Consider the following 24,846-nt stretch of genomic DNA (forward strand, 5'->3'; position numbering starts at 1 on the left):
TTTATGTCTGAATTGAGAAGTGAATAATTAATCTTTTCGAGGTCCAAACAGGCCATAATATCACTAAGCCACTGAACGTGAGTGGGTGGGGCAGCATCTTTCCACCTAAGGAGAACTAACTGTCTAGCCAAGAGAGAGGCAAAAGATAATGTTCGGCATTTAGTCGGACTGAAGGGCAAATTTACATCACCCAAGGTGCCAAAAAGAGCAACCAGAGAGTCAGGTTCTAAATGGCAATTAAGAATATGAGATAGGGTTGAAAAAAACCTCTCTCTACAATTTCTCTAGACCAGGACAGGTCCAATACATATGAATAAGGGAAGCCTCAGCCCCTTTACACTAATCACAGACAGGGCTAATGTCAGGGTAAAAACGTGATAATTTAGTTTTAGACATGTGACCCCTGTGTACAGCCTAAAACTGCAAAAGGCAGTGGCGAGCACATAGAGAGGCTGAAGACTCATACGGCCAGATTTGGGAACAGCTTCTTTCCAACTGTAATAAGACTGCTGAACGGATCCTGACCCGGATCTGGGAAGTACCCTCCAAATATCTGGACCTGCCTCTCGTTTTTTTTGCACTACCTTACTTTCCATTTTTCTATTTTCTATTTATGATTTATAATTTAAAATTTGAATATTTACTAAGTTTTACTATTTTTAATATTTAATATTTGTAATCCAGGGAGCGTGAAGTGCAGAATCAAATATCTCTGTGATGATTGTACATTCTAGTATCAATTGTTTGGCAACAATAAAGTAAAGTAAAGGTTGAGTTGACTGACTTAAGAATTGAATCGCAAACTGCATCAGGTAAGGAGATATTTAGATCTTCTTCCGAGGCAGTTCTAATTTTATCGACGGGGGACGCCTCAAAATCACCAACTTATCCCGAATAGCAGAAATTAAACCTTTACTCAATAGATTAATACAAAGAAACAAATCCAGAACATTTTTCTCAGGCATCTCAGGAAAGTTTGATATCAAAGGGTTAATGAAATGTCTAGTTTGAAGGTATCTAAAGAAATGAGTATTAGGCAGATTAAACACAGCAGACAATTGTTGAAAAGTTGCAAAACGGCTATCAATGAAAAGATCTCCAAAGCGCCGAATACACTTTTTATGCCAGTCGTAAAATGTTGGATCCTGCATAGAAGGTAGGAAAAGATGATGATGTAAAATAGGGCTAGAGAGAGAAAAACCATGAAGACTATTAAATTTTCTGAACTGAGCCCATATTCTGAAAATCCCAGTAACATCATCCACTGACTCTCCTTTGTCTATCCTGCTTGTTGTTTCCTCAATGAATTCCAACAGATTTGTCAGGCAAGATTTCCTCTGAAGGAAACCATGTTGATTTTGGCCCTTTTTATATCATGGGCCTCCATGTACCCCAAAACATCATCCTTCATAATGGATTCAAGCACCTTCCCAACCACTGAAGTCAGGCTAACTGGTCTATAATTTCCCGTCTTTACCTCCTTCCCTTCTGAAAGAGTGGAGTGAAAATTCCAGAGATACAACGTTCGCAACAATATTCCTGATACAAAATGATACAAGAGAGACACAATTAGAACAAAAAACAAAGTCCATTTTACTGCAAGTTCCCTCCGTATCTCATCCCTTGACCCATGCTTGATGCTTCCAAAAAGTTGAATATGTCAGTTTTATAAGTTACATAAAACTACACAAAGGGATTTTAAGCATTTCGTCACAAACAACCCACTTGCACTTTCATAGAACAATTGCTGGCAATCAGTCACTCATTTCACTTCACGTACCTTTGGAAAGAAATATCCTTTGAAGTTCAAGTCCTCTGTTGTTGAGTGCATGACGTTCAATGGTACGATGTCAGCAAACCTCTGGATTTCGTGGATCACTGCATTGGTGTACGGCAAATTTTTCCGATCTTCAGTTCTGGGGAACTGCTCAGAACCAATCACCATGTTGATTTCATCGTGGACTTTTTCTGGAACACAAGGAGATGGTTAATGCACTCAGCAGCAGGGTGAGAGCACAGATTCTCACATGAGGAAAAACAGTCATCAATCAGATGCTCCTCACCCTGAATCAGTGGATATTTCATCATCAGTAGCATAGCCCAACGAAGGGTGGTCGAAGTTGTCTCCATTCCAGCACCAAACAGGTCGGTGACTGTGCATACGAGGTTTTTTTTATGGAAATATGTATTTGGGTTACCTGATTCCTGTAAAAGGTGATAAGATCATAAGATACATGTGCAGAATTAGGCCATTTGGCCCATAAAGTCTTCTCCAGTATTCCATCATGATGAATTTATTAACCCTCTCAACCCCATTCTGCTAGTTTCTCTCTATAACCTTTGACACTCTACTTAATCAAGAAGGTATTAACCTATACTTAAAATATACTAAATGATGTGGCAACCACAACCAACTGTGGCAAAGAATTCCATAAATTCACCACCCTCTGGTTTAATAAGTTACTCTTCATCACTGTTATTTGTGTTCTGAAGCTGTGCCCTCTGGTCCTAGAACTACCCCCCGCTGCCCCCCCCACCCCCCTCCAATATAGGAACTACAGGAATCATTCTCTTTACAACCACACTCTCAATATTCACACTTCCAAATATTCAACAGATTTCAAAGAGATCCCTTCATTCTTCCCAAAAGTACGGTCCTGGAGCCATCACACTCTCCTCATATGTGAACCCTTTCATTCCCAGAATAATTCTTGTGAACGTCTTCTGGAGCCCTCTTCAATTCCAGAATATTCTTTTTTAGATAAGGGAATAAAACTGCTCACAATGCTCCAAGAGCAGTCTCAGCAATGCCTTATAAAACCTCAGCATTATATTCTTGCACTTATACCTTATCCCTCAAGAAGTGAATGCTAACATTGCATTGGCCTTCCTTACTACCAGCTCAACCTGCAAGTTAACATTTGAGGAATCCTGTACAAGGACTCCCAAGTTAATTTGCACCTCTGATTTCTGAATTTTCTCCCCATTTAGAAAAGAGTTTATGCTTGTATTTCTTCCAACAAAGTACATGACCGTACATTTTCCTACACTGTATTCCATATGCCACTTCTTTGCCCATTCTCCTAATATGCCCAAGTCCTTCTGAAGGCTCCCAGCTTCATCAACACTACATGTCCCTCCACATATCTTCATATTGTCTGCAAATTTGGCCATAAAGCCATCAATTCCGTCATCCAGATCATTAATGTATAATGTGAAATAAGTGTTCCCAACACCATCCCCCATAGAACTCCACGAGTCACCAGCAGCCAAAGAGAAAACACCCTTCTTATTCCCACTCTTTGCCTCCTGTTGTCAGCCAATCGTTTATCCATGCTAATACCATGGATCAATCATGTAATACCATGGGATCTTATCTTTTTAAGCAGCCTTACCTTTAGTAATGGACTCCAGCATCTTACCAACCTCTGTAGTCGGGCTAACTGACCTATAATTTCTTGTCTTTTGCCTCTCACCCTTCTTAAATATTGGAATGATTCTTGCAACCTTTCAGTCCGCCAGACCCATTTCAGAATCTGGTGACTTTTGAAATATCACTAGTAATGCCTCCATAAACTCCTCAGCTAGCTCTTCCTGAACCTTGAGGTGTCATCCATCAGATCCAGGTGACTTATCTACCTTCAGACCTTTCAGCTTCCCAAGCGCCTTCTCTCTGTAAATGCTCACGTCTACCCCCTGACACTTTCCATGCTGCTGGTGTCTTTGACTTCCATGTCAGCCATGGTTACCTCATCCTCCTTTTAGAACACAGGAGCTTAGAGACAGGAGTTTGAATCCCACCATGTCCTGAGGGATTAAATTCAAAATACTTCAATAACTATGGAATTCTATAAAAAGGGTAACATGCAAACTATGAGCTGGTGTGGAACATACCTGCTGCTGCTTTAACATGAACGCATCAGTAAAGCTCCTTGGATTATTTGCATCCAATGTCTGGTAGTTCTTGGTTATGAAGTCTTCGATAAACTGCCAAATCAAGTTTTGATTTTTCCAAAGTTTCTTCTTTGAACGGAATAGAAATCCCAGTATGGGAAGAGCATTATAAAGCTGTAAGATAAGAACAATAATTTTGATAGTAATGTTTTTAAGTCGAAGGAAGTTCTGATGGCCATTTACAACTTCTCGCTGTCCCTGGCTATGGTTGCAGCATGCTTCAAAGCAGCCACCATCATACTAATCCCTGGAGCGTCAGTGGCAACATGTCCTAATGACCACAGACCAGGAGCACTCACTCCCATAGTTGCCAAGTGCTTGAGAAGATTGGTCATGTCCCACATCAAGGATATCCTGCCAGCTACCCTGAACTAGCACCAGTTTGTCTACAAGGTCAATAGGTCAACTAAAGATGCCAATTTGATCCCCCTTCAGACTGTGTTGGAACACTAAGCTCACAAAGACACCTACATCAGGATGGTTTTGGTTAATTTCAACTCAGCCTTTAAAAAAACACCACCGAACAAGCGCTGCCAAGCTCCACAATGTAGGTCTTTGCATATCAATCTGTATCTAGATCTTGAACTTCTTCACTAATCTTTCTCAGATGGTGATATTGGGCAAGTGCACATCAACACCCCTCCCCCAACCCTGAATACCAGTGCCCCACAGAGGTGTGCACTGAATCCCCTTCTCCACTCTCTCTTCACCTATCCCTGCACTCCTGCTCATGCTACAAAGTCAATCACCAAATTTGTAGATGATACGACTGTGATTGGCCTAATCACAAGCAATACCAAACAGAGAGGAGGTGCTGAAACTCTGTCTGATTGGTGCAGGAACGACAACCGATCACTCAACATCAAGAAAACAAAAAATGACAATTGACTTCAGGAGGGCAAGAGGTCCTGGCCAAACAAGCCCTGCTATTCATAAATGGTGAACTAGTGGAAAGGGATTTCCAGCTTCAGGTTTTTGTGGATGAACATCACTGAGAAGCTCTCTTGTTCCGTCAACATAACTATGATAATAGGGAAGGCACGGTGATTAGTGAGGAAGACTACCATGGCTTGCGGTGGAATCTGGACCAAATGGAAAAAAAATCCACTGAGAAACGACAGAGGCGTGAGGTGTTGCACTTCGGTTGGACCAACCAGGGTAGCCCGGTCTTGCATGGTGAATGGTAGGGCACTGAGGAACATGGTACGCTGTTTAAATGGCTCGGCATGGACTAGACGGGCCAAAGGGCCTGTTGATGACCCTGTACTTTTCTATGAATGTATCATAGTGACTATACTACCTGAGGTGATTCTGGAGAGCTAATCTGCTCCAAACATTGCTGGTCAACTTTTGTCAAAGTGCGATAGAGAGCATACTGACATACGGAATCGCAGTGTTGTACTCAAGCTGCAGTAAAACTGATCACACACCACTCCAACAAGTGATTAGTGTGGCTCAGCACATCACTGGGACTCAACTACTGGACTTGGAGACAATCTACAACTCTAAATGCCAACGGCATGCTCATAACCTTATTAAAGACCCAACCCATCCTGAACACTGTCTGTTCAATCTCCTGCCATCTGGTAGGAGATACAGAAACTCTGAGGCAAGACAGTAAGACTGAAAAACGACTTCTTCCCGAGGGTTTTCTGCAGCTGAATAATGCTTTACCCCAGCTTAACAATGGCATTTGAGTGCTATGGACTATCAAAATCACTTGTTGCATGTAAATATGGGATTTTTTAAAACAAATTAAGCCATATACTTCATACTTTATTGTCGCCAAACAATTGGTACTAGAACGTACAATCATCACAGCGATATTTGATTTTGCGCTTCACACTCCCTGGATTACAAATATTAAATATTAAAAACAGTTCAATTAGTTGTACATATTAAAAATTTAAATTATAAATCATAAATAGAAAATAGAAAAATGGGAAGTAAGGTAGTGCAAAAAAAAATGAGAGGCAGGTCCGGATATTTGGAGGGCACGGCCCATATCTGGGTCAGGATCCGTTCAGCAGTCTTATCACAGTTGGAAAGAAGCTGTTCCCAAATCTGGCCGTACAAGTCTTCAAGCTCCTGAACCTTCTCCCGGAGGGAAGAGGGACGAAAAGTGTGTTGGCTGGGTGGGTCGTGTCCTTGATTATCCTGGCAGCACTGCTCCGACAGCGTGCGGTGTAAAGTGAGTCCACGGACGGAAGATTGGTTTGTGTGATGTACTGTGCCGTGTTCATAATCTTCTGCAGCTTTTTGCGTTCTTGGACAGGACAACTTCCATACCAGGTTGTGATGCACCCCAGAAGAATGCTTTCTACGGTGCATCTATAAAAATTAGTGAGGGTTTTAGGGGACAGGCCAAATTTCTTTAGTTTTCTCAGGAAGTAAAGGCGCTGGTGGGCCTTCTTGGCAGTGAGCTCTGCTTGGTTGGACCAAGTCAGGTCATTTGTGATACTGACCCCGAGGAACTTAAAGCTTTTGACCTGTTACACTTGCGCACCACCGATGTAAATTGGGTCGTGCGGTCCGCTACTCCTTCTGAAGTCAACAACCAATTCCTTCACCTTGCTGACGTTGAGGGATAGGTATTGTCCTCGCACCATGCCACCAGGTTCTTAATTTCCTCTCTGTACTCAAACTCATCATTACCCGAGATACAGCCTACAATTGTTGTGTCATCAGCAAACTTATACATTGAGTTTGATGGAAACTTCCCTACAAAATCATGGGTGTACAGTGAGCACAGCAGGGGGTTGAGTACACAGTCTTGTGGGGCACTGGTGCTCAGAGTGATTGTAGAGGAGAGCTTGTCCCCTATTTTTACAGCCTGGGTCCTGTCTGTGAGGAAGTTGAAGATCCAGCTGCAGATCTGAGTGCTAAGGCCCAGGTTCCGGAGCTTAGCAATCAGTTTACTTGGAATGATGGTATTAAAGGCAGAGCTGTAGTCAATGAAAAGGAGCCTTACGTATGCGTCTCTATTCTCCAAGTGTTCTAAGGAGGAATGTAGGGCCAGAGAGATGGCATCTGCCATTGACTTGTTGCATTGGTAGGCGAATTGCAAAGCACCCAGGTTGACCAGTAGGCTGTGGTCGATGTGTGCCATAACCAATCTATCGAAGCACTTCATAGCAATTGATGTCAGAGCCACAGGTCGATAGTCATTCAGGCATGCCACCTTGCTCTTCTTCGGCACTGGGATAATCGTTGCCTTCTTAAAATACGAGGGGATCTTAGACTGAAGCAAGGAGTAGTTGAAGATGTCAGCAAACACTCCAGCTAGCTCGCTTGCACAGGTCCGGGAAACCCGTCCTGGGATGCCATCTGGGCCCGTCGCCTTCCTTGGATTTATATTCAGGAAGGCCCTTCTAATGTCCTCCTCAGTGACGATGAATCTCGAGGCCACCAGGTCTGGTTCATCTGGAGGGACGCTCCTCTTCTGTTCCAATCTTGCGTAGAATACGTTAAGTTTGCCAGGAAGAGAAGCGCCACAGTTATTGATATTCCCAGCCTTTTCTTTGCGCCCAGTGATCTCACTTAGACCCTGCCACAGTCTACTGACATCCCTCTGGTTAGCCTGGGCTTCCAACTTGGCCTGACATTGCCTCTTGGCACCCTTAATGGCTTTCTGGAGTTCATGTCTGGATTCCGTGCAGCGACTGGTATCCCCAGACCTAAAAGCCACAGCTCTAGCCTTTAAAAGGGACTAGACCTCATAATTCATCCAAGGTTTCCGGTTAGGGAATACCTGGATCGTCTTGCGAGACACAGAGTCCTCCGTGCATTTCCAAATAAAGGCCGTGACAGTTGAGGCATACTCATCGAGATTAGCTGCCCAGTCCATGAATACTAACCAGTCCACCAATTCAAAGCAGTCACGGAGGACCTCATCCGTTTCCTCCGTCCAACCCGACACCACTTTTGACACCGTGACCTCCCACTTCAGTTTCTGTTCTTAAGCCGGGAGGAGGAGTATGGCCTGATGGTCTGATTTTCCGAAGTGAGGTTGACGGAAGAGTAGGCATCCTTGACTGCTGTGTAGCAGTGGTCAAGTATATTCGGGCCTCCAGTGGGGCAGGAGACATGTTGGTACAACTTTGGCAGCGCCTTTCTGAGGTTAGCCTGGTTAAAGTCCCCAGCTGTAATGAGCAAAGCCTCCGGATACCTGGTATCAAGTTCCCTGATGTTGGCATACAGTATGTTCAGAGCACACTCCACGTCCGCCTGGGGGTGGGGAATGTAGACTGCTGTCAGTACGACCGAGGTGAATTCCCGTGGCAGAGAGTCGGGACGACACTTCACCGACTAGTGTTCCAGGTCCGGGTGCAGGAGCTTGTCAGTGCCACTGTGTCCGAGCACCATCCAGTGTTAATCAATAGGCAGACACCAGCTCCCCTCGTCATGCTCGAAGACACCGTGCGGTCCACCCGATGGATTGAAAATCCCTCTGGTCAGATGGCACAGTCGGGGTGGGAGGGGAGAGCCAGGTCTCGGTCAAACAGAATACACAGCAGTTCTGCATCTCCCTGGTAGGTGAGTCTCCCTTTAAGATCATCCGCCTTGTTCTTTATGGCTTGCACATTAGCTAGTGGGATGGTAGGCATAGGGACCCTGAAGCCCCTCAGCTTCAATCTGACCAGCAGCCCAGCTCTTTTCCCACGCTTCCTTGGTAAGTAGTGCATCTTTCCAGGTCTCCATCGCTGCAGTGTGTTGTTGTCAGCTCTTTGATGTTGGTGGACGCGCCCCGCGGGAATCGATCGGCCGGCGGGTCGGGCTGAGTAACGTGGGAGGCTCCCCTGCCACTTCCAGCTGCCGGGGGCCCGGGCTGTCGATTGGGTCGGGCCCCGAAGCCGACACTTAATCCCGGAAGGCCGGGCTCCTTGCTGAAACAAGTCTTTAAACCGAGTCACAGGGCTCGATTTCCGAGGTCGGCGGCGGAGGCCTCACTTCCGGCAGCTGTGGATATCCACCAACGGGACTTTACGATGGTCGCTCCGGGGCACCTTGGGGTTTCTACCGTCACTTCTGTGTGGTCGCCTGCTCCGGAGAGCTGCTGGTCGGAATGGGCCGTGTCTCCAAGCGCTCCGGCACCGTAGCAGACCGCGGGTCTCCGGGAACGGGGTGGGCCTCGCTGGTCGGGCCCAGGTGCGGTCCGGAGTTTCAGAAGCAGTTCTGGCGCGGTGGTCTCCAGCTGGGTCAGTAGCTTCGCCAGTGTGTTGTTGATCTTTATCTTTCTAAAGTGAAGGTTTGGGAGGGTTTCTCGGGTATAGGATCGTGGCGAGGGCTGTTTGCTCGGGAGAGCACACGCAAAGTCGCCAGTTACCGGGGCCATCTTTAAATATTCATTGTAAATATCTGTTTTGCAGGGGCAGGAGTAGCACCGTAATCTCGTTGTCTTGAGCAATAAAAATAAAGTTCTATTCCATGCTATCAACATCAAAACAAGCAATTGATCATCAATACCAAAAACCTACATGGATTAGAGAAGTGGCAACAAATCGTTAAAAATGTGAAATTAGTTGTGCTAGAAAAATCACTCTAGGCACTGCCCACTCATCAAAATAGTTTTTCCAAAAACTCCCTTCAGCAAAGTGCTATAAAGCTATTAAAACAAAAATGTCATGCCATCTGAAACATTTCTTCACCCAGGTAGTTAATCTGATCAACCACTCCAGTTATGGTAGGCCATCCCTACCTTCATAGAAACATAGAAACATAGAAAATAGGTGCGGGAGTAGGCCATTTGGCCCTTCGAGCTTGCACCGCCATTCAGTACGATCATGGCTGATCATCCAACTCAGAACCCTGTACCAGCCTTCCCTCCATACCCCCGATCCCTTTAGCCACAAGGGCCATATCTAACTCCCTCTTAAATATAGCTAATGAACTGGCCTCAAATGTTTCCTGTGGCAGAGAATTCCACAGATTCAGCACTCTCTGTGTGAAGAAGCTTTTCCTAATCTCAGTCCTAAAAGACTTCCCCTTTATCCTCAAACCGTGACCCCTCATTCTGGACTTCCCCAACATCGGGAACAATCTTCCTGCATCTAGCCTGTATAATCCCTTTAGGATTTTATACGTTTCAATAAGATCCCCCCTCAATCTTCTAAATTCCAACGAGTATAAGCCTAGTCGATCCAGTCTTTCATCATATGAAAGTCCTGCCATCCCAGGAATCAATCTGGTGAACCTTCTTTGCACTCCCTCTATGGCAAGAATGTCTTTCTTCAGATTACGGGACCAGAACTGCACACAAGCTCCAGGTGTGGTCTCACCAAGGCATTGTACAACTGCAGTAGTACCTTCCCACTCCTGTACTCGAATCCTCTTGCTATAAGTGCCAGCATACCATTCGCCTTTTTCACCACCTGCTGTACCTGCATGCCCACTTTCAAAGACAGGTGTATAATGACACCCAGGTCTTGTTGCACCTCCCATTTTTCAAATCGGCCACCATTCAGATAATAATCTGTTTTCCTGTTTTTGCCACCAGAGTGGATAACCTCATATTTATCCACATTAAATTGCATCTGCCATGAATTTGCCCACTCACCTAACCTATCCAAGTCACCCTGCATCCTCTTAGCATCCTCCTCACAGCTAACTCTGCCTCCCAGCTTCGTGTCATCCGCAAACTTGGAGATGCTGCATTTAATTCCCTCATCTAAGTCATTAATATATATTGTAAACAACTGGGGTCCCAGCACTGAGCCTTGCGGTACCCCATTCGTCACTGCCTGCCATTCTGAAAAGGCCCCGTTTATTCCCACTCTTTGCTTCCTATCTGCCAACCAATTCTCTATCCACATCAATACCTTACCCCCAAAACTGTGTGCTTTAAGTTTGCACAGTAATCTCCTGTCTGGGACCTTGTCAAAAGGCTTTTGAAAATCCAAATATACCACATCCACTGGTTCTTCCTCTATCTATTACCCCCAACACTGCACTGCACTTTAAACACCTTAAATCACTTTTTATAATGCTGTTTACATTGTAAATACATGCCGGTGATTATGCATTTATGAACATTTTATCTCATATTTTTACTTTAACTTTATTCTTTACATATTTTTTATTTTTTATTTTGTTAAATGTTGCTGCTCTTTTAGTTGCATGTCGCACCAACACACCACAGCAAGTTCCTAATACATGCAAATGTACAGTACTGTGCAGAATCCTTAGGCACATGTCAAGGGCTGGGGTGCTAAGTCTTTTGCACAGTACTGTATATTACGTCTTCACAGTTTTCAAATAACACTTAATATTACTGAGCTAAAACAAAGCTAAGTGCTCTTATTTCTGATTCTCAATATACAGTACTGTGCAAAAGTCTTAGGCACTGTAGCTACATATTTGAGCCTCGGACTTTGGCACACTACTGTGTATGGCAAATGAAGTTGATCCTTGATGTTAATTACAGTTGTTGATATGTGTTTATTACCACAGTTGTTCTGATCAGGAACGTATGTCTGAAAGGACAGATCCACAGAGTCCAAAGGCCATGTCTGACCACTGTGTGGAACCACTGGATGGTGCACAATGGCGGCTTACTGATAGATCATTGGAGAACATTTCTCTGTCACAAATTTACTAGTTGACTATATAAGTAGCTTTGTTCATGAGTTGAAGGGCAGGTACTTGCAAATCCCAAAATTATCTGCTGGGACTTTTTGCAAATAAACTACAATTGAAATAGACTCAGTAGCCACTTTATTGGGCAGCTCCCGTCCCTAATAGAGCGTATGCTCATGGTCTTCTGCTGCTGCAGTACTTCCAGTTCAAAGTCCGATGTGGTGTGTGTTCAGAGATGCTCTTCTGCACACCACTGTTGCAATGTGTGGTTGTTTGAGTTACTGTCGCCTTCCTGTCAGCTTGGACCGGTCTGCCAATCCTCCTCTGACCTCTCTCATGAAAAAGGCATTCTTACCCACAGAACCGCTGTCACTAGATGCTTTTTTACTCTTTTGCATCATTCTCTGTAAACTCCGTAAATTGTTGTGTGTGAAAATCCCAAAAGATCAGCAGTTTCTGAGATACTGAACGCACCCCATATGGCAACAACGATCATTGCACAGTCAAGCTAATATTTCCCCCATTCTGATATTTGGTCTGAACACCAGCTGAATGTTTTGATCATGTCTGCATGTCTTTATGCATTGAGTGCTGCCACATGTTTGGGTGATCAGATATTTCCATCAACGAGCAGACGTACGGATAATGGTACTGAATGTGTGGTTGCACTTCTGGTGAACAATGAGATTTTAGCCAGGGGATGGTCAATTTGTGGAACTTAGTACCACAGGCAGCTGTGGAGGTATTTAAGGCAGAGCTTAATAGGTTCTTGATTGACGATGGCATCAAAGGTTATGGGGAGAAGACTGGGGAGTGAGGCTGAGGAGGGGAAAAAGGATCAGCTGTGATTGAATGGCAGAGCAGAATGGGTCAAATGGCCTAATTCTGCTCCTATGTCTTATGGTCTTATGGTCTTACTTACCTGAAGCACTGCAGAACCAACAAGCTGAGAATTTTCATCCATTATCTTTACCAAACTGATGAATGCTTGGTCATCATAATCAAATCTATCACCAAAAACTATGGAACTGATGATATTGCCAACAGCAGCACTTAACTCAATGGTTGGATTAAATTCTTGGCCTGCAGAGACAGAGATCATTCACAAGTTACTGAAAATGCTGAATACCATTTGACTCTTTATTAAGTGTCTGAATAGTCTTTCAGTTTCCTCTTTCAATTCAGCATATTTCTGGTGTTTTTCACTTATTGATTTCTAAATGTTATGTACAGTGCCTATAAAAATTATTCATCCACCCCCCCCACAAATTTTCATGTTTTATCTTTTTAGAACATTGAATCACAGTGGATTTAATTTGCCTTTTTGGACACTGATCAACACAAAAAGACTCTTTTATGTCAAAGTGAAAACAGATCTCTACAAAGTGGCCTAAATTAATTACAAATAAAAAAAAAACAAAGTAATTGATCGCAGAAGTATTCCCCCCCCCCGCCCCTTTAATACGACTCACCAGATCATCACTGGTGCAGCCAAATTGTTTTAGAAGTCACATAATTAGTGAAATGGAGATCTATGTTTGGAGTCCTGTGTGCAGTCAAGGTGTTGCAATTGATTGCAGCAAAAATACACTTGTGCCTGGAAGATCCAACTGATGGTGAGTCAGTATCCTGGGAAAAACTACACCATGAAAACAGAAGAACACTCCAAGCAACTCCGTAAAAAGGTTATTGAAAAGCACAAGACAGGAACTGGAAACAAGAAAATGTCCAAGTCACTGACTCTCCCTTGGAGTACAGTGAAGTCAATCATCAAGAAATGGAAAGAATATGGCACAACTGTAAATCTGCCTAGAGCAGGCCATCTTCAAAAACTGAGTGACTATGGAAGAAGGGGACCAGTGAGGGAGGCCACCAAGAGACCTATGACAACTCTGGAGGAGCTATAAGCTTCAATGGCTGAGATGGGAGAGACTGTGCCTATAACAACTGTTGCCTGGGTACTTCACCAGTTGCAGCTTTATGGGAGAATGGCAAAGAGAAAGCCACTGTTGAAAAAAAAATCACATGAAATCTGGGCTAGAGTTTGCCAGAAGGCATGTGGGAGACTCTGAAGTCAGCTGGAAGAAGGTTCTATGGTGTGATGAAACCAAAATTGAACATTTTGGCCACCAGACTAAAACCTATGTTTGGTGTAAGCCAAACACTGCACATCATCAAAAACACACCATCCCTACCGTGAAGCATGGTGGTGACTACCTCACGCTGTGGGGATGCTTCACTGCAGCAGGCCCTGGAATGCTTGTGAAAGTAGAGTGTAAAATGAATGCAGCAAAATACAGGGAGATCCTAGAGGAAAACTTGATGCAGTCTGCAAAAGAACTCCGACTTGGGAGAAGATTTGCTTTCCAGCAAGACAATGACCCCAAACATAAAATCAAAGCTACAGAGGAATGGCTTAAAAACAACAAAGTTAATGTCCTGAATGGTCAAATTAGAGTCCAGACCTCAATCCAAATGAGCTTTTGTGGCTGGACTTGAAAAGGGCTGTTCACTCACAATCCACATGCAGTCTGACAGAGCTTGAGCAGTTTTGTAAAGAAGAATGGGAAAAGTTGCAGTGTCCAGATGTGCAAAACTGATATAGACCTATCCACACAGGCTCAAGACTGTAATTGCCGCTAAAGCTGCATCTCCTAGATACTGACTATAGTTAACTTTTTCTTCTGTACTGATAATTTCTTTATTTTTCTGGGTTGTGCTTTCATTTAAGTTTAGTGGTTTGTACTTCTTATCAGAATTGCATATGCTTCCATATAGTGCTACAACATGTGGTTGTTGATGAAAATGTATCCTTAGAAGTTTTATCTGACTGTTGTATAATTTTTTAATATCTGTTATTCCTCTTCCTCCTTCTGTACAAGATGTGTTAATCTAAGTGTGTTTGAGTGTTTATTGTGTTTCCAAAATTTGTCATTTGAAGTCTTATGTTTCTTTGTAAAGTTTCTAGATTAGTTTCAGACCAATATTATGCCAAAACAATACATTAATATGGGTATAGAGAAAGTGTTAATTGCTTTTGTTATATTTTTACTATGGCAGACTTTTTTAAGCCTGGAAGTAAATTCTGTAGAAAGTTTTCCCTTTATCACACTATGATCTATTTTCTTTGCTTGTTGATATCCTAGATACTTATATGTTTCATATTCCTCCATCAGTTGTATTGTTTTATATTCTTCTAGCTTTTTTGCACCTCCCTTTATGTTTAATGTTATGTACTTATCTACTCCGAAGTTCATGTTTATATCTGTAGAAAATATTTCTACTATTTCAAATAATTGTTTTAGCTTTACTGATGAAGGAGCGTATAATTTCAAATTGTCTATATATTTTAGATTTTTTTTAGATTCAACTTTATTGTCATTGAGCTGAGTACAGATGCAAAGCCCATGAAATGCAATTAGCATCTGACCAGAAATGCAAAGAATAGTGGTATTTACAAAATAACTGTGAATAAAAAAAGTGCTACAGCACACAAATATAAAAGTACTTGACACAGTACAATACGGATGCAATACTGCTTGGTGCTGTGATGAGAGGTTCAGCTGTGTCACAGCCTCAGGGAAGAAGCTCTTCCTGTGCCTGCTGGTGCGGGAGCAGAGGCTCCTGTAGCGCCTACCGTTTCGGAGGCCATGGTTAGGGGGAGATGCATTCCTGATAATGTTTTTCGCCCTGCCCAGGCAGCGTTTATGGCAGATGTTCTCAATGGTGGGCAATTGGGTGCCGATAATCCGCTGGGCAGTTTTCACCACATGCTGGAGTGCTTTGTGGACCTATAGGGGGCAATTGCCATACTACACTGAGATGCTGTTGGTGAGTATGCTCTCAACAGTACAGCGGTAAAAGTCAGTCAATATCCTGGGACAGAGGTGAGCTTTCTTCATGCTCTGCTGGAAATAAATATAGGTATGCCAAGGTATAATTTGTTTGGTTGTCTCTGATTTGATACCCTATTTTCATCCGATTCAGTAAATTAGAGGGCAGAATTAATAGGATGATATTTTGATATCAGGGCATCATTTGTGATTTCTCTTTAAGGTAAGGGATATGTTTTACATATTTTCTGAAATTTGGGCACTTATTTCAGGATATTTCAGAAAATTATTGATATGTGTTAATAGTTATGGATGAAAGCAAGTAAATTTTTTATACTAATCATCGTGAATATTATCATTGCTGCTATTTTTCCAGTTGTGGCTATTTATTATTATTATTATGTATTATCTGTTTATATTTACCCAATTTGCATCATTGGTTGTTTGTCAGTATTTGTTTGAGTGTTGTTTTTCATTGATTCTATTGTATTTCATTGTTCTATTGTGAACGTCTGAAGGAAAACGACTCTCAGGGTACTATCTGCTGACATAATGTACTTGGGCAATAAATCTGAACTTTCAACTCTTTATTAAGTACCCTGAATTGACTCTTTTTGTTGATGTCCAGCTCATGACTTTGGCAGCAATGTTGAGTACAAAGACAGACACCAGTCAGGTCAGTAACCAGTGAGCTGAAGGCTGAGCAAGCACGCACTGAGACACCAAGAGCTTTTTCTGGAATACGAATTTCTGGTACTTTTTAATACACAGATGAAATACACTGCTTCCCATTCTACTGCAGATAGACTGAATGAGCTAGGGTGTTTGTTTTTGGAGTGAAGGATGATGGGAGGTGACTTGATGGAGGTTTACAAGAGATGTTGATTGAGTGGACAGCGAGAGACTTTGTCCCAGTGTAGAAATGGCTAATATGAGGGGGGATAAATTTAAGGTGATTGACGGAAGTACAGAGGAGATGTTAGTAAGTGTTCACACAGAGAGTGGTGAGTGCATGAAAAGTGCTGGTGGAGGCGGATATATCAGAGACATTTAGGAAAATCTTAGATAGGAGCATGGACGATCAAAAATGGAGAGCTATGTCAGAGGGAAGGCTTAGATTAATAATCTTACAGTAGGTTAAAAGGACAACACAATATTGTGGGCCGAAGGGCCTTTACTATACTGCAATGTTCTATGTTCTATGCTTTTTATGTTTACTCACTTGGACTTACCTTTATGGGATTCAAACATTTTTATCAGGTAATGGGCTTCTTCAATGATTGTATCTTCAATAGTTTTCTTGCCCATCCCAAAGCCCCGTAGAGTGGACATGGTGAACCTTCGCATTTGCCTCCACGATTCCCCGTTACTGAAAGCGATGCCTATAATTTATTCAGACAAATTGTCAATGCAATCTGCTACCCAAATGAAAGCTGATCAAAAATGAGGAAATATGCTTTCTATCTAATGGAGTTATAGTGGTGACCTATCGCTACCAGACTCACGTTAGGCAATTCAGTACTCAACTCGTAATTAATTTGGAGCTTTTATTTTAACTGCTCAACACAAATATCAATGTGGCAGCATGTCAGTGTAATGGTTAGCACAAGGCGTTGCAGAACAGGTGACCGGGGTTTATTTCTCACCATTGCCTGTAAGAAGTTTATAACTTCTCTCTGTGATCACGTGGGCCGGAAAAGCCGGTTCCACAATGTAGCTCGACAATAATTAATTACATAAACAATGGTAACCCAGCCCAACAATTTAGGTCATGAATTTTATTCTTCCCTCCCTTCCAAAACTGCACCCTATCAGCGAAGAGGAGCACGCAAGGAAGCAGTGATATCACTTCGGTATGTGGCTGAAGCTTATGAAACAGTCTTGAACAGAAGGAAGATATAAAGTTGCTGCAGGCCCTCTTAGTGGCAAGTAAGAAATCAATCACTAGAAAGTGGCTAAATCCAATACCACCTACATTAGAAGATTGGCACGAAATTATCTTGGAAATATTTAAAATGGAAAAGTTGACTTACTCCCTGAGAATTCAAAAAGAAAAATTTTATCAAATCTGGAATAAATGGATTGAATATATAACCCCAATGCGAGCAGACTTTAGATGACTCTTCTAATGATTTATATTGCTCTTCTCATCAACACAGTAATATTGCTAATGTAAGCACCCCTAGTCTAAATGTCTACTTTTTTTTTGTTTTCTTTTGGAAAATAGAGAATTAACACAAGTAAAGGAAAAGATTTGGGAAAGGGATAAAAATGATAAAATTAAGTAAATAAGTACATAGGGATTGGATAATTATGTCTGGGGGCAGGAGCAAGCATGAACAAATTAGGATATAAACACTTACAATGGTTGTTACATACAACATTTTGGACCAGTAGAAATGGTCCAGAAGAGATATATGGAAACTATTATTACTATTTTTCTTAACAACTAATAGTATTACTTAGCCTAACAGATTAGAATTACCACTGTACATAATTATCTATTTAAGTGTCTAATTTCCTTCTATATCATCTCAATGTGTACTTAAGAATGTATAAATAATTATAGTTTTATACATATAAAAAAATGGAAAAGGTTTTAAAAAAAAAGAAACAGTAGAGCTTCATGGCAGGTTTCGCAGTTGGTTGCATCCAGTCAGTGAATGAGATTCATTAGGAAGGTGAATAATAAGGTAGGAGCAAGCAGAGTGGTCATTGTATGAGTGGGCCAGTGTTGGAGTGCCATTGGCTCATTGGACTTATGTGATATCAGGCTGATAAGTTTCTTTTCCTATTTATTTAATCTTCATTCCTCATATTTAAGGGCCCAGTTAGTGTGGCAAGAATGGCTCCAGTGCTGTGTTTTGTTCTGTGTGTGAAATGTGGGAATTCTGGGAGTCCATCCCGCTGCTGGATAACCATACCTGCACCCAGGTGCAATGAGTTGCAGCTCCTGATAGAACATGTTAAGGAACTGGAGCCGCAGCTGCAGCTCGCTGACCTTTGACTCATATGGAAGTCATAGATAGGAGCTGCAGGAAGCTGGTCACCCCTTGGATTCAGGAGTACAGTACCTGGGTGACTACCAGGAGAAGGAAGGGAAATGGGCAGCCACACATTACCCCTGTGGCCTTTACTCTCAATCATAGCTTTGGAGACTGTTGAGGGGGATGACCCACTGCATGGAGCCGCTGTGACCGGTTGATGAATACAAGGCTGAAAGATGTTATATATGAGCATCTCACAAACAATGTCTTATTTGGAAATGATCTCGAGTTCAGCAGATTATCAGTAGGTGCTTTATTTGTTCACTTCTAAGTGGTTTGATCCAGCTACATCTGAGCAGAACCAGTTCACAAAATGGAGGTTGCAGAACAGTCTCACAAAATGGCGGCATCCATTGCTTCCACCACATGGCTAGAACAAAGACATCTGGTTTGCCTTTTTCCATTGTCTTTGACTCATTGCAGTTAGATGTTTTCTTTTATATTGAATTAGTTCATGGCCTACAATACAACATACTTACACCAAACACCAAGAAACAACCTGTGTTCTTATATTGCCATATAACTTTCTAGGTCATGACTGTCCAATCACATGCCTATACTAGGGGTAAATTATGGTAGCCAATGACCCCAATAACCTGCATGTGTGTTGTTACTGGGATCAACGCTGGCAAAGATAACAGGTAGAACAAATTCTTTAAAATATGGCCACACAATCTTTTATAGTGCCCTGATGGAAGTCCAGCTTGGTGACTCATTTCACCCCCCAATAGTACCACACTCCCTCTGTACACCAATGAAAATTTCCGCAGGGATAAATTACCTGGGTATAATGAGATTATATTAAGCAGAGTTTGCAAACGATTGCAAAGACATTTGAAGATGCTCCTAGCTTCTCACATCATCCACCCTACCTCTCCTTGTCCTACCAAATCTCCCCCTCACCTGGTTTCACTTTTACCCTCCCAGCTTCTCACTTCAACTGCACTTTTCCCCATCCACCCACTTTCCCCTCAATTGACTTCACCTGTCACCTTCCATCTTTTACTCCTTCCCCTCAATCCAGCTTCTTATTTTGGCTTCTATCCCCTTTCTTTCCGGTCACAATTCAGGGCCTCGGCTTGAAATATTGACTCTTTATTCCTCTCTGTAGGTGCTGCCTGCCCCGCTGAGTTCCTCTAGTACTTTGTGGGTATTACTCTGAAGTTTCAGTACCTGCCTAATCTTGTGTGTTCATGTTGTGTCTGAAACCATTGCAAGCTTTACACTTCAGAATAACAAGCTTCCAACAAGAACTGAACTGAGCAGAATGAGGATGCAACCAAATGTAACTTGGCTTGATAATAATGATGTCAATAGTTACCAGAACGCTGTGTTAAATCATCAAATATCGGTGTGTAGGCTCTTCCTGCAAACTGATCTGGATGGTTGATAAGAGCATCCTTCACTGTCTCGTAGCCAGCCAGGACCACAGCTCTCGTCATCCCAAGCTTGATGGTGAAGATTGGACCATATTTCTCAGACAGCTGAAATAGGAGGAACACGCTTATATCATCAATCAATTAATTAAGCAATTAAATCCTTGTTTTTTATATTCAGTTATATTATCACTTCATCAGAAATGGCCGCCAGTGTACAGCCCAGGAATGAGACTCAGTGGCCACTATATTAAGTACACACAGACACCTCATTAATGCAAACATCTAATCAGCCAATCATGTGGTAGCAACTCAGTGCATAAATGCATGCAGACATCGTCAAGAGGTTCATTTGTTGTTCAGTCCAAACATCAGAATGGGGAAGAAAGAAGTGACTTTCACTGTGCAATAATTGTTGGCACCAGACAGGGTGGTTTGAGTATCTCAGAAGCTGCTGATTTTCTGGGATTTTCATGCACAAAGGTCTGTAGAGTTTACAGCGAATGGTGCAAACAGTGAACAAAACTCCCAGTGAGTGGCAGTTCTGTGGATAAAAACAAACTGTTAATGAGAGAGGACAGAGGACAATGGTCAAACTTATTCAAGCTGACAAGAAGATGACAATAACTCAGATAACCACATATTACAACAGTGGTGAGCAGAAAAGCATCTCTGAACACACAGCATGTTGAACCTTGAAGTGGATGGGCTACAGCAGCAGAAGATCACACTGGGTCCCACTCCTGTACCAGGTAAAGTGTCCACTGAGTGTACGTCATCCAATCCTAACTCTCCTCTATACTTGCTCCCACCATTCAGGGCAGTTGAAGGTCTTCATTTTATTTATTTATTTGTTTGTTTGTTTATTTATTTCTCTAGAGATACAGCGCAGAACAAGCCCTTCTGGTGCAACAAGCCTCACTGCTCAGCAACGCTCCTAGTTAACCCCAGCCTCATCACAGGACAATCTGTAATGACCAGTGAATGCCCTGACCTGTACGTCTTTGGGCTGTGGAAGAAAACCAGAGCATCCTGAGGAATCCCACGCTCCTCATGGGGAAGACATACAAACTCCTTATAGACAGTGTCGGAACTGAACTCTGAACTCCGATTCCCTGAGCTGTGATATATGAACCAGTATGCTACCACGGCAACCCAAAGTGTTTTATAATTAGATTTAAAACAAGGATATTCCATGACTCCTTTGCTCTTCCAAATTCCCTGCTTCAGCTGACTTTTGCCACCTCTATATCCTTCATGGGCTCTGAGTAATTCTATCCTCTTATACCTGAAATACCCGGGCTTTTTATTTTTTTCGAACTTTATAACATTTATATTTCAAATGTTTACAATCTTTAAAGTTCAAAGTTCAAAGTACATTTATTATCAAAGTATGCATGCACTATACAACCCTGAGATTCGTATTCCCACAGACAGCCATGAAAGAAGGAAACACCATGGAACCCGGTCAAAGAAAACATCAAACACCCAATGCAGAACAAAAGATCAAATGGCAAAGAACAAGGGAAAAACATAGAATATGACGGATCAAAACTACAGCATCCTTGAGACAGTCCAGGAAAATTCAGTTTAGTTCCATGTAGTACTGTGTAGTTCATTGCTTGCAAGTCAGAGAGACAGTCTACCCTGATGAAAATCACACAAAATAGCAATAAGAAAGGAGTCAAATCACAAACAAGAGAAGTAACCAGAAACCAGAAATACATATAACATGAACTGCAGGGTCCTCTAAAAGCAGCCAGAAATGGAGTCGATCATTGGCTCGTACCATGTCTCCAGTTTTAGACCATAAGACAAAGGAGCAGAAGTCGGCCATTCGGCCCATTGAGCCTGCTCCGCCATCGAATCATGAGCTGATCCATTCTCCCATTTAGTCCCACTCCCCGACTTCTCACCATAACCTTTGATGCCCTGGCTACTCAAATACCTATCAATCTCTGCCTTCAATACACCCAATGACTTGGCCTCCACTGCTGCCCGTGGCAACAAATTCCATAGATTCACCACCCTCTGACTAAAAAAATTTCTTCGCTTTTCTGTTCTGAATGGGTGCCTTTCAATCCTTAACTCATGCCTTCTTGTACTAGACTCCCCCATCATGGGAAACAACTTTGCTACATCCACTCTGTCCATGCCTTTCAACATTCGAAATGTTGCTATGAGGTCTCCCCTCATTCTTCTAAACTCCAAGGAATACAGTCCAAGAGCGGACAAATGTTCCTCATATGTTAACCCTCTAATTCCTGGAATCATTCTAGTGAATCTTCTCTGTACCCTCTCCAATGTCAGCACATCCTTTCTTAAATAAGGAGACCAAAAGTGCCCACAGTACTCCAAGTGAGGTCTCACCAGCGCTTTATAGAGCCTCAACATCACATCCCTGCTCCTATACTCTATTCCTCTGGAAATGAATGCCATGATTGCATTCACCTTCTTCACTACTGGCTCAACCTGGAGGTTAACCTTAAGGGTATCCTGTACGAGGACTCCCAAGTCCTGTTGCATCACCGAACTTTGAATTCTTTCCCCATTTAAATAATAGTCTGCCCGTTTATTATTTCTGCCAAAGTGCATAACCATACACTTTCCAACATTGTACTTCATTTGCCACTTCTCTGCCCATTCTTCCAATCTATCCAAGTCTCTCTGCAGACTCTCCGTTTCCTCAGCACTACTGGCCCCTCCACCTATCTTCGTATTGTCAGCAAACTTAGTCACAAGGCCATCTATTCCATAATCCAAATCATTGATGTACAATGTTAAAAGAAGCAGCCACAATACAGACCCCTGTGGAACACCACTGGGAACCGGCAGCCAACCAGAATAGGATCCCTTTATTCCCACTCTCTGTTTCCTGCCAATCAGCCAACGCTCTATCCACATATGTAACTTCCCCGTAATTCCATGGGCTCTTATCTTGTTAAGTAGCCTCATGTGTGCCACCTTGACAAAGGCCTTCTGAAAATCCAAACATACAACATCCACTGCATCTCTCATGTCTAGCCTACTGGTAATTTCCTCAAAAATTTGTAATAGGTTCGTCAGGCAGGATTTTCCTTTAAGGAATCCATGCTGAGTGGTGCCTATCTTGTCATATGCCTCTAGGTACTCTGTAACCTCATCCTTGACAATGGACTCCAACAACTTCCCAACCACCGATGTCAGGTTGACAGGTCTATAATTTACTTTTTGCTTCCTTGCCCCCTTCTTAGATAGCGGAGTGACATTTGCAATCTTCCAGTTCTCCGGAACCATGTCAGAATCTATCGACTTTTGAAAGATCATTGCTAATGCCTCCGCAATCTCCACAGCTACTTCCTTCAGAACATGCGGGTGCATTCCATCTGGTCCGGGAGATTTATCTGCCTTTAGACTATTCAGCTTCCTGAGTACTTTCTCTGTCATAATTGTGACTGAGCACACTTCTCTTCCCTGCCACCCTTGAGTGTCCGGTATACTGCTGATGTCTTCCTCAGTGAAGACTGATTCAAAATACTCGTTCAGTTCCTCTACCATCTCCTTATCTCCCATAGCTATTTCTCCAGCATCATTTTCTATCGGTCCTATATCTACTCTCACCTGTCTTTTACTCTTTATATACTTGAAAAAGCTTTTAGTATCCTCTTTGATATTATTTGCTAGCTTCATTTCACAGTTAATCTTTTCTCTCTTAATGACCTTCTTGGTTTCCTTTTGTAGGGATTTAAAAACTTCCCAATCCTCTGTCTTCCCACTAATTTTTGCTTCCTTGTATGCCCTCTCCTTTGCTTTAACTTTGGCTTTGACTTCTCTTGTCAACCACAGTTGCAACCTTCTTCCACTCGAAAATTTCTTCTTTTTTGGAATATACCTGTCTTGCACCTTCCTCACTTCTCACATAAACTCCAGCCACTGCTGCTCTGTGTCTTTCCCGCCAGTGTCCCTTTCCAGTCAACTTTGGCCAGTTCCTCTCTCATGCCACTGTAATTTCCTTTACTCCACTGAAATACCGACACATCAGATTTCAGCTTCTCTTTTTCAAATTTCACAGTGAACTCAATCATGTTATGATCACTGCCGCGTAAGGGTTCCTTCACCTCAATCTCTCTAATCACCTCCGGTTCATTACACAATACCCAATCCCGTACAGCCAATCCCCTAGTGGGCTCAACAACAAGCTGTTCTAAAAAGCCATCTCGCAGACATTCTACAAATTCTCTCTCTCTTGAGATCCAGTGCCGACCTGATTTTTCCCAATCCACTCGCATGTTAAAATCATAACACTGCCCTTCTGACAGGCCTATTCTATTTCCTGTTGTAATTTGTAGTCCACATCCCTGCAGCTGTTTGGAGGCCAATAAATAACTGCCATCAGGGTCCTTTCACCCTTGCAATTTCTTTGCTCAACCCATAAAGATACTGCACCTTCCGATCATATATCACTTCTTTCTAATGATTTAATATCATTTCTTACCAATAAAGCCACGCCTCCCCCCCGCCTACCCTCTTATCCTTCCGATACACCGTGTATCCTTGGACATTCAGCTCCCAGAGACATGCATCCTTTAGCCAGGTCTCAGTGAATGCCACAATATCATACCTGCCAATCTGCAGCTGTACCACAAGATCATCCACCTTATTCCTTATGCTGTGTGCATTTAAGTATAACACCTTAAGACCAGTATTTGGTACTTCTCACTTTGATTTCACTGCAACTTTATTGCACTGCAACTCATCCCAATGGCTACAAATTTGCCCCATCACCTGCCTGTATTTCCTGACATCCTACTGCTCACTATCTTAGATTTATTTCTGTTTTGCCCTTCCTCTGCTCTGTCATTCCGGTTCCCATCCCCCTGCCAAATTAGTTTAACCCCTCCCTAACAGCACTATTAAACTTTCCCGCCAGGATATTGGTCCCCTTCGGGTTCAGGGGCAACCTGACCTTTTTGAACCGGTCATACTTCCCCCAGAAGAGATCCCAATTATCCAAGAATCTGAAGCCCTGCCCCGTTCACCAGTCTCTCAGCCACGCATTCATCTGCCTGATCCTACTATTCT

General features: G+C 42.6%; 1 protein-coding gene across 3 annotated transcripts in view; it reads right to left on the minus strand.

Annotated features, from left to right (window-relative positions):
* LOC134352125 (cytochrome P450 2K1-like) overlaps positions 1–24,846 on the minus strand; it is a 38,278-nt gene that overhangs the window by 7,641 nt on the left and 5,791 nt on the right. For all 3 annotated transcript variants that reach the window (XM_063059344.1, XM_063059347.1, XM_063059346.1), the window contains exons 2-7: positions 19,731–19,893; positions 16,595–16,744; positions 12,452–12,612; positions 3,895–4,068; positions 2,064–2,205; positions 1,781–1,968 (exon numbers count right to left, since the gene is read on the minus strand). In XM_063059344.1, the coding sequence (XP_062915414.1) occupies positions 1,781–1,968; positions 2,064–2,205; positions 3,895–4,068; positions 12,452–12,612; positions 16,595–16,744; positions 19,731–19,893 (978 nt within the window). The remainder of the gene's footprint in view (positions 1–1,780; positions 1,969–2,063; positions 2,206–3,894; positions 4,069–12,451; positions 12,613–16,594; positions 16,745–19,730; positions 19,894–24,846) is intronic.

Source organism: Mobula hypostoma, chromosome 9 (genome assembly GCF_963921235.1).
Source record: "Mobula hypostoma chromosome 9, sMobHyp1.1, whole genome shotgun sequence".
Classification (NCBI taxonomy): Eukaryota; Metazoa; Chordata; class Chondrichthyes; order Myliobatiformes; family Myliobatidae; genus Mobula; species Mobula hypostoma.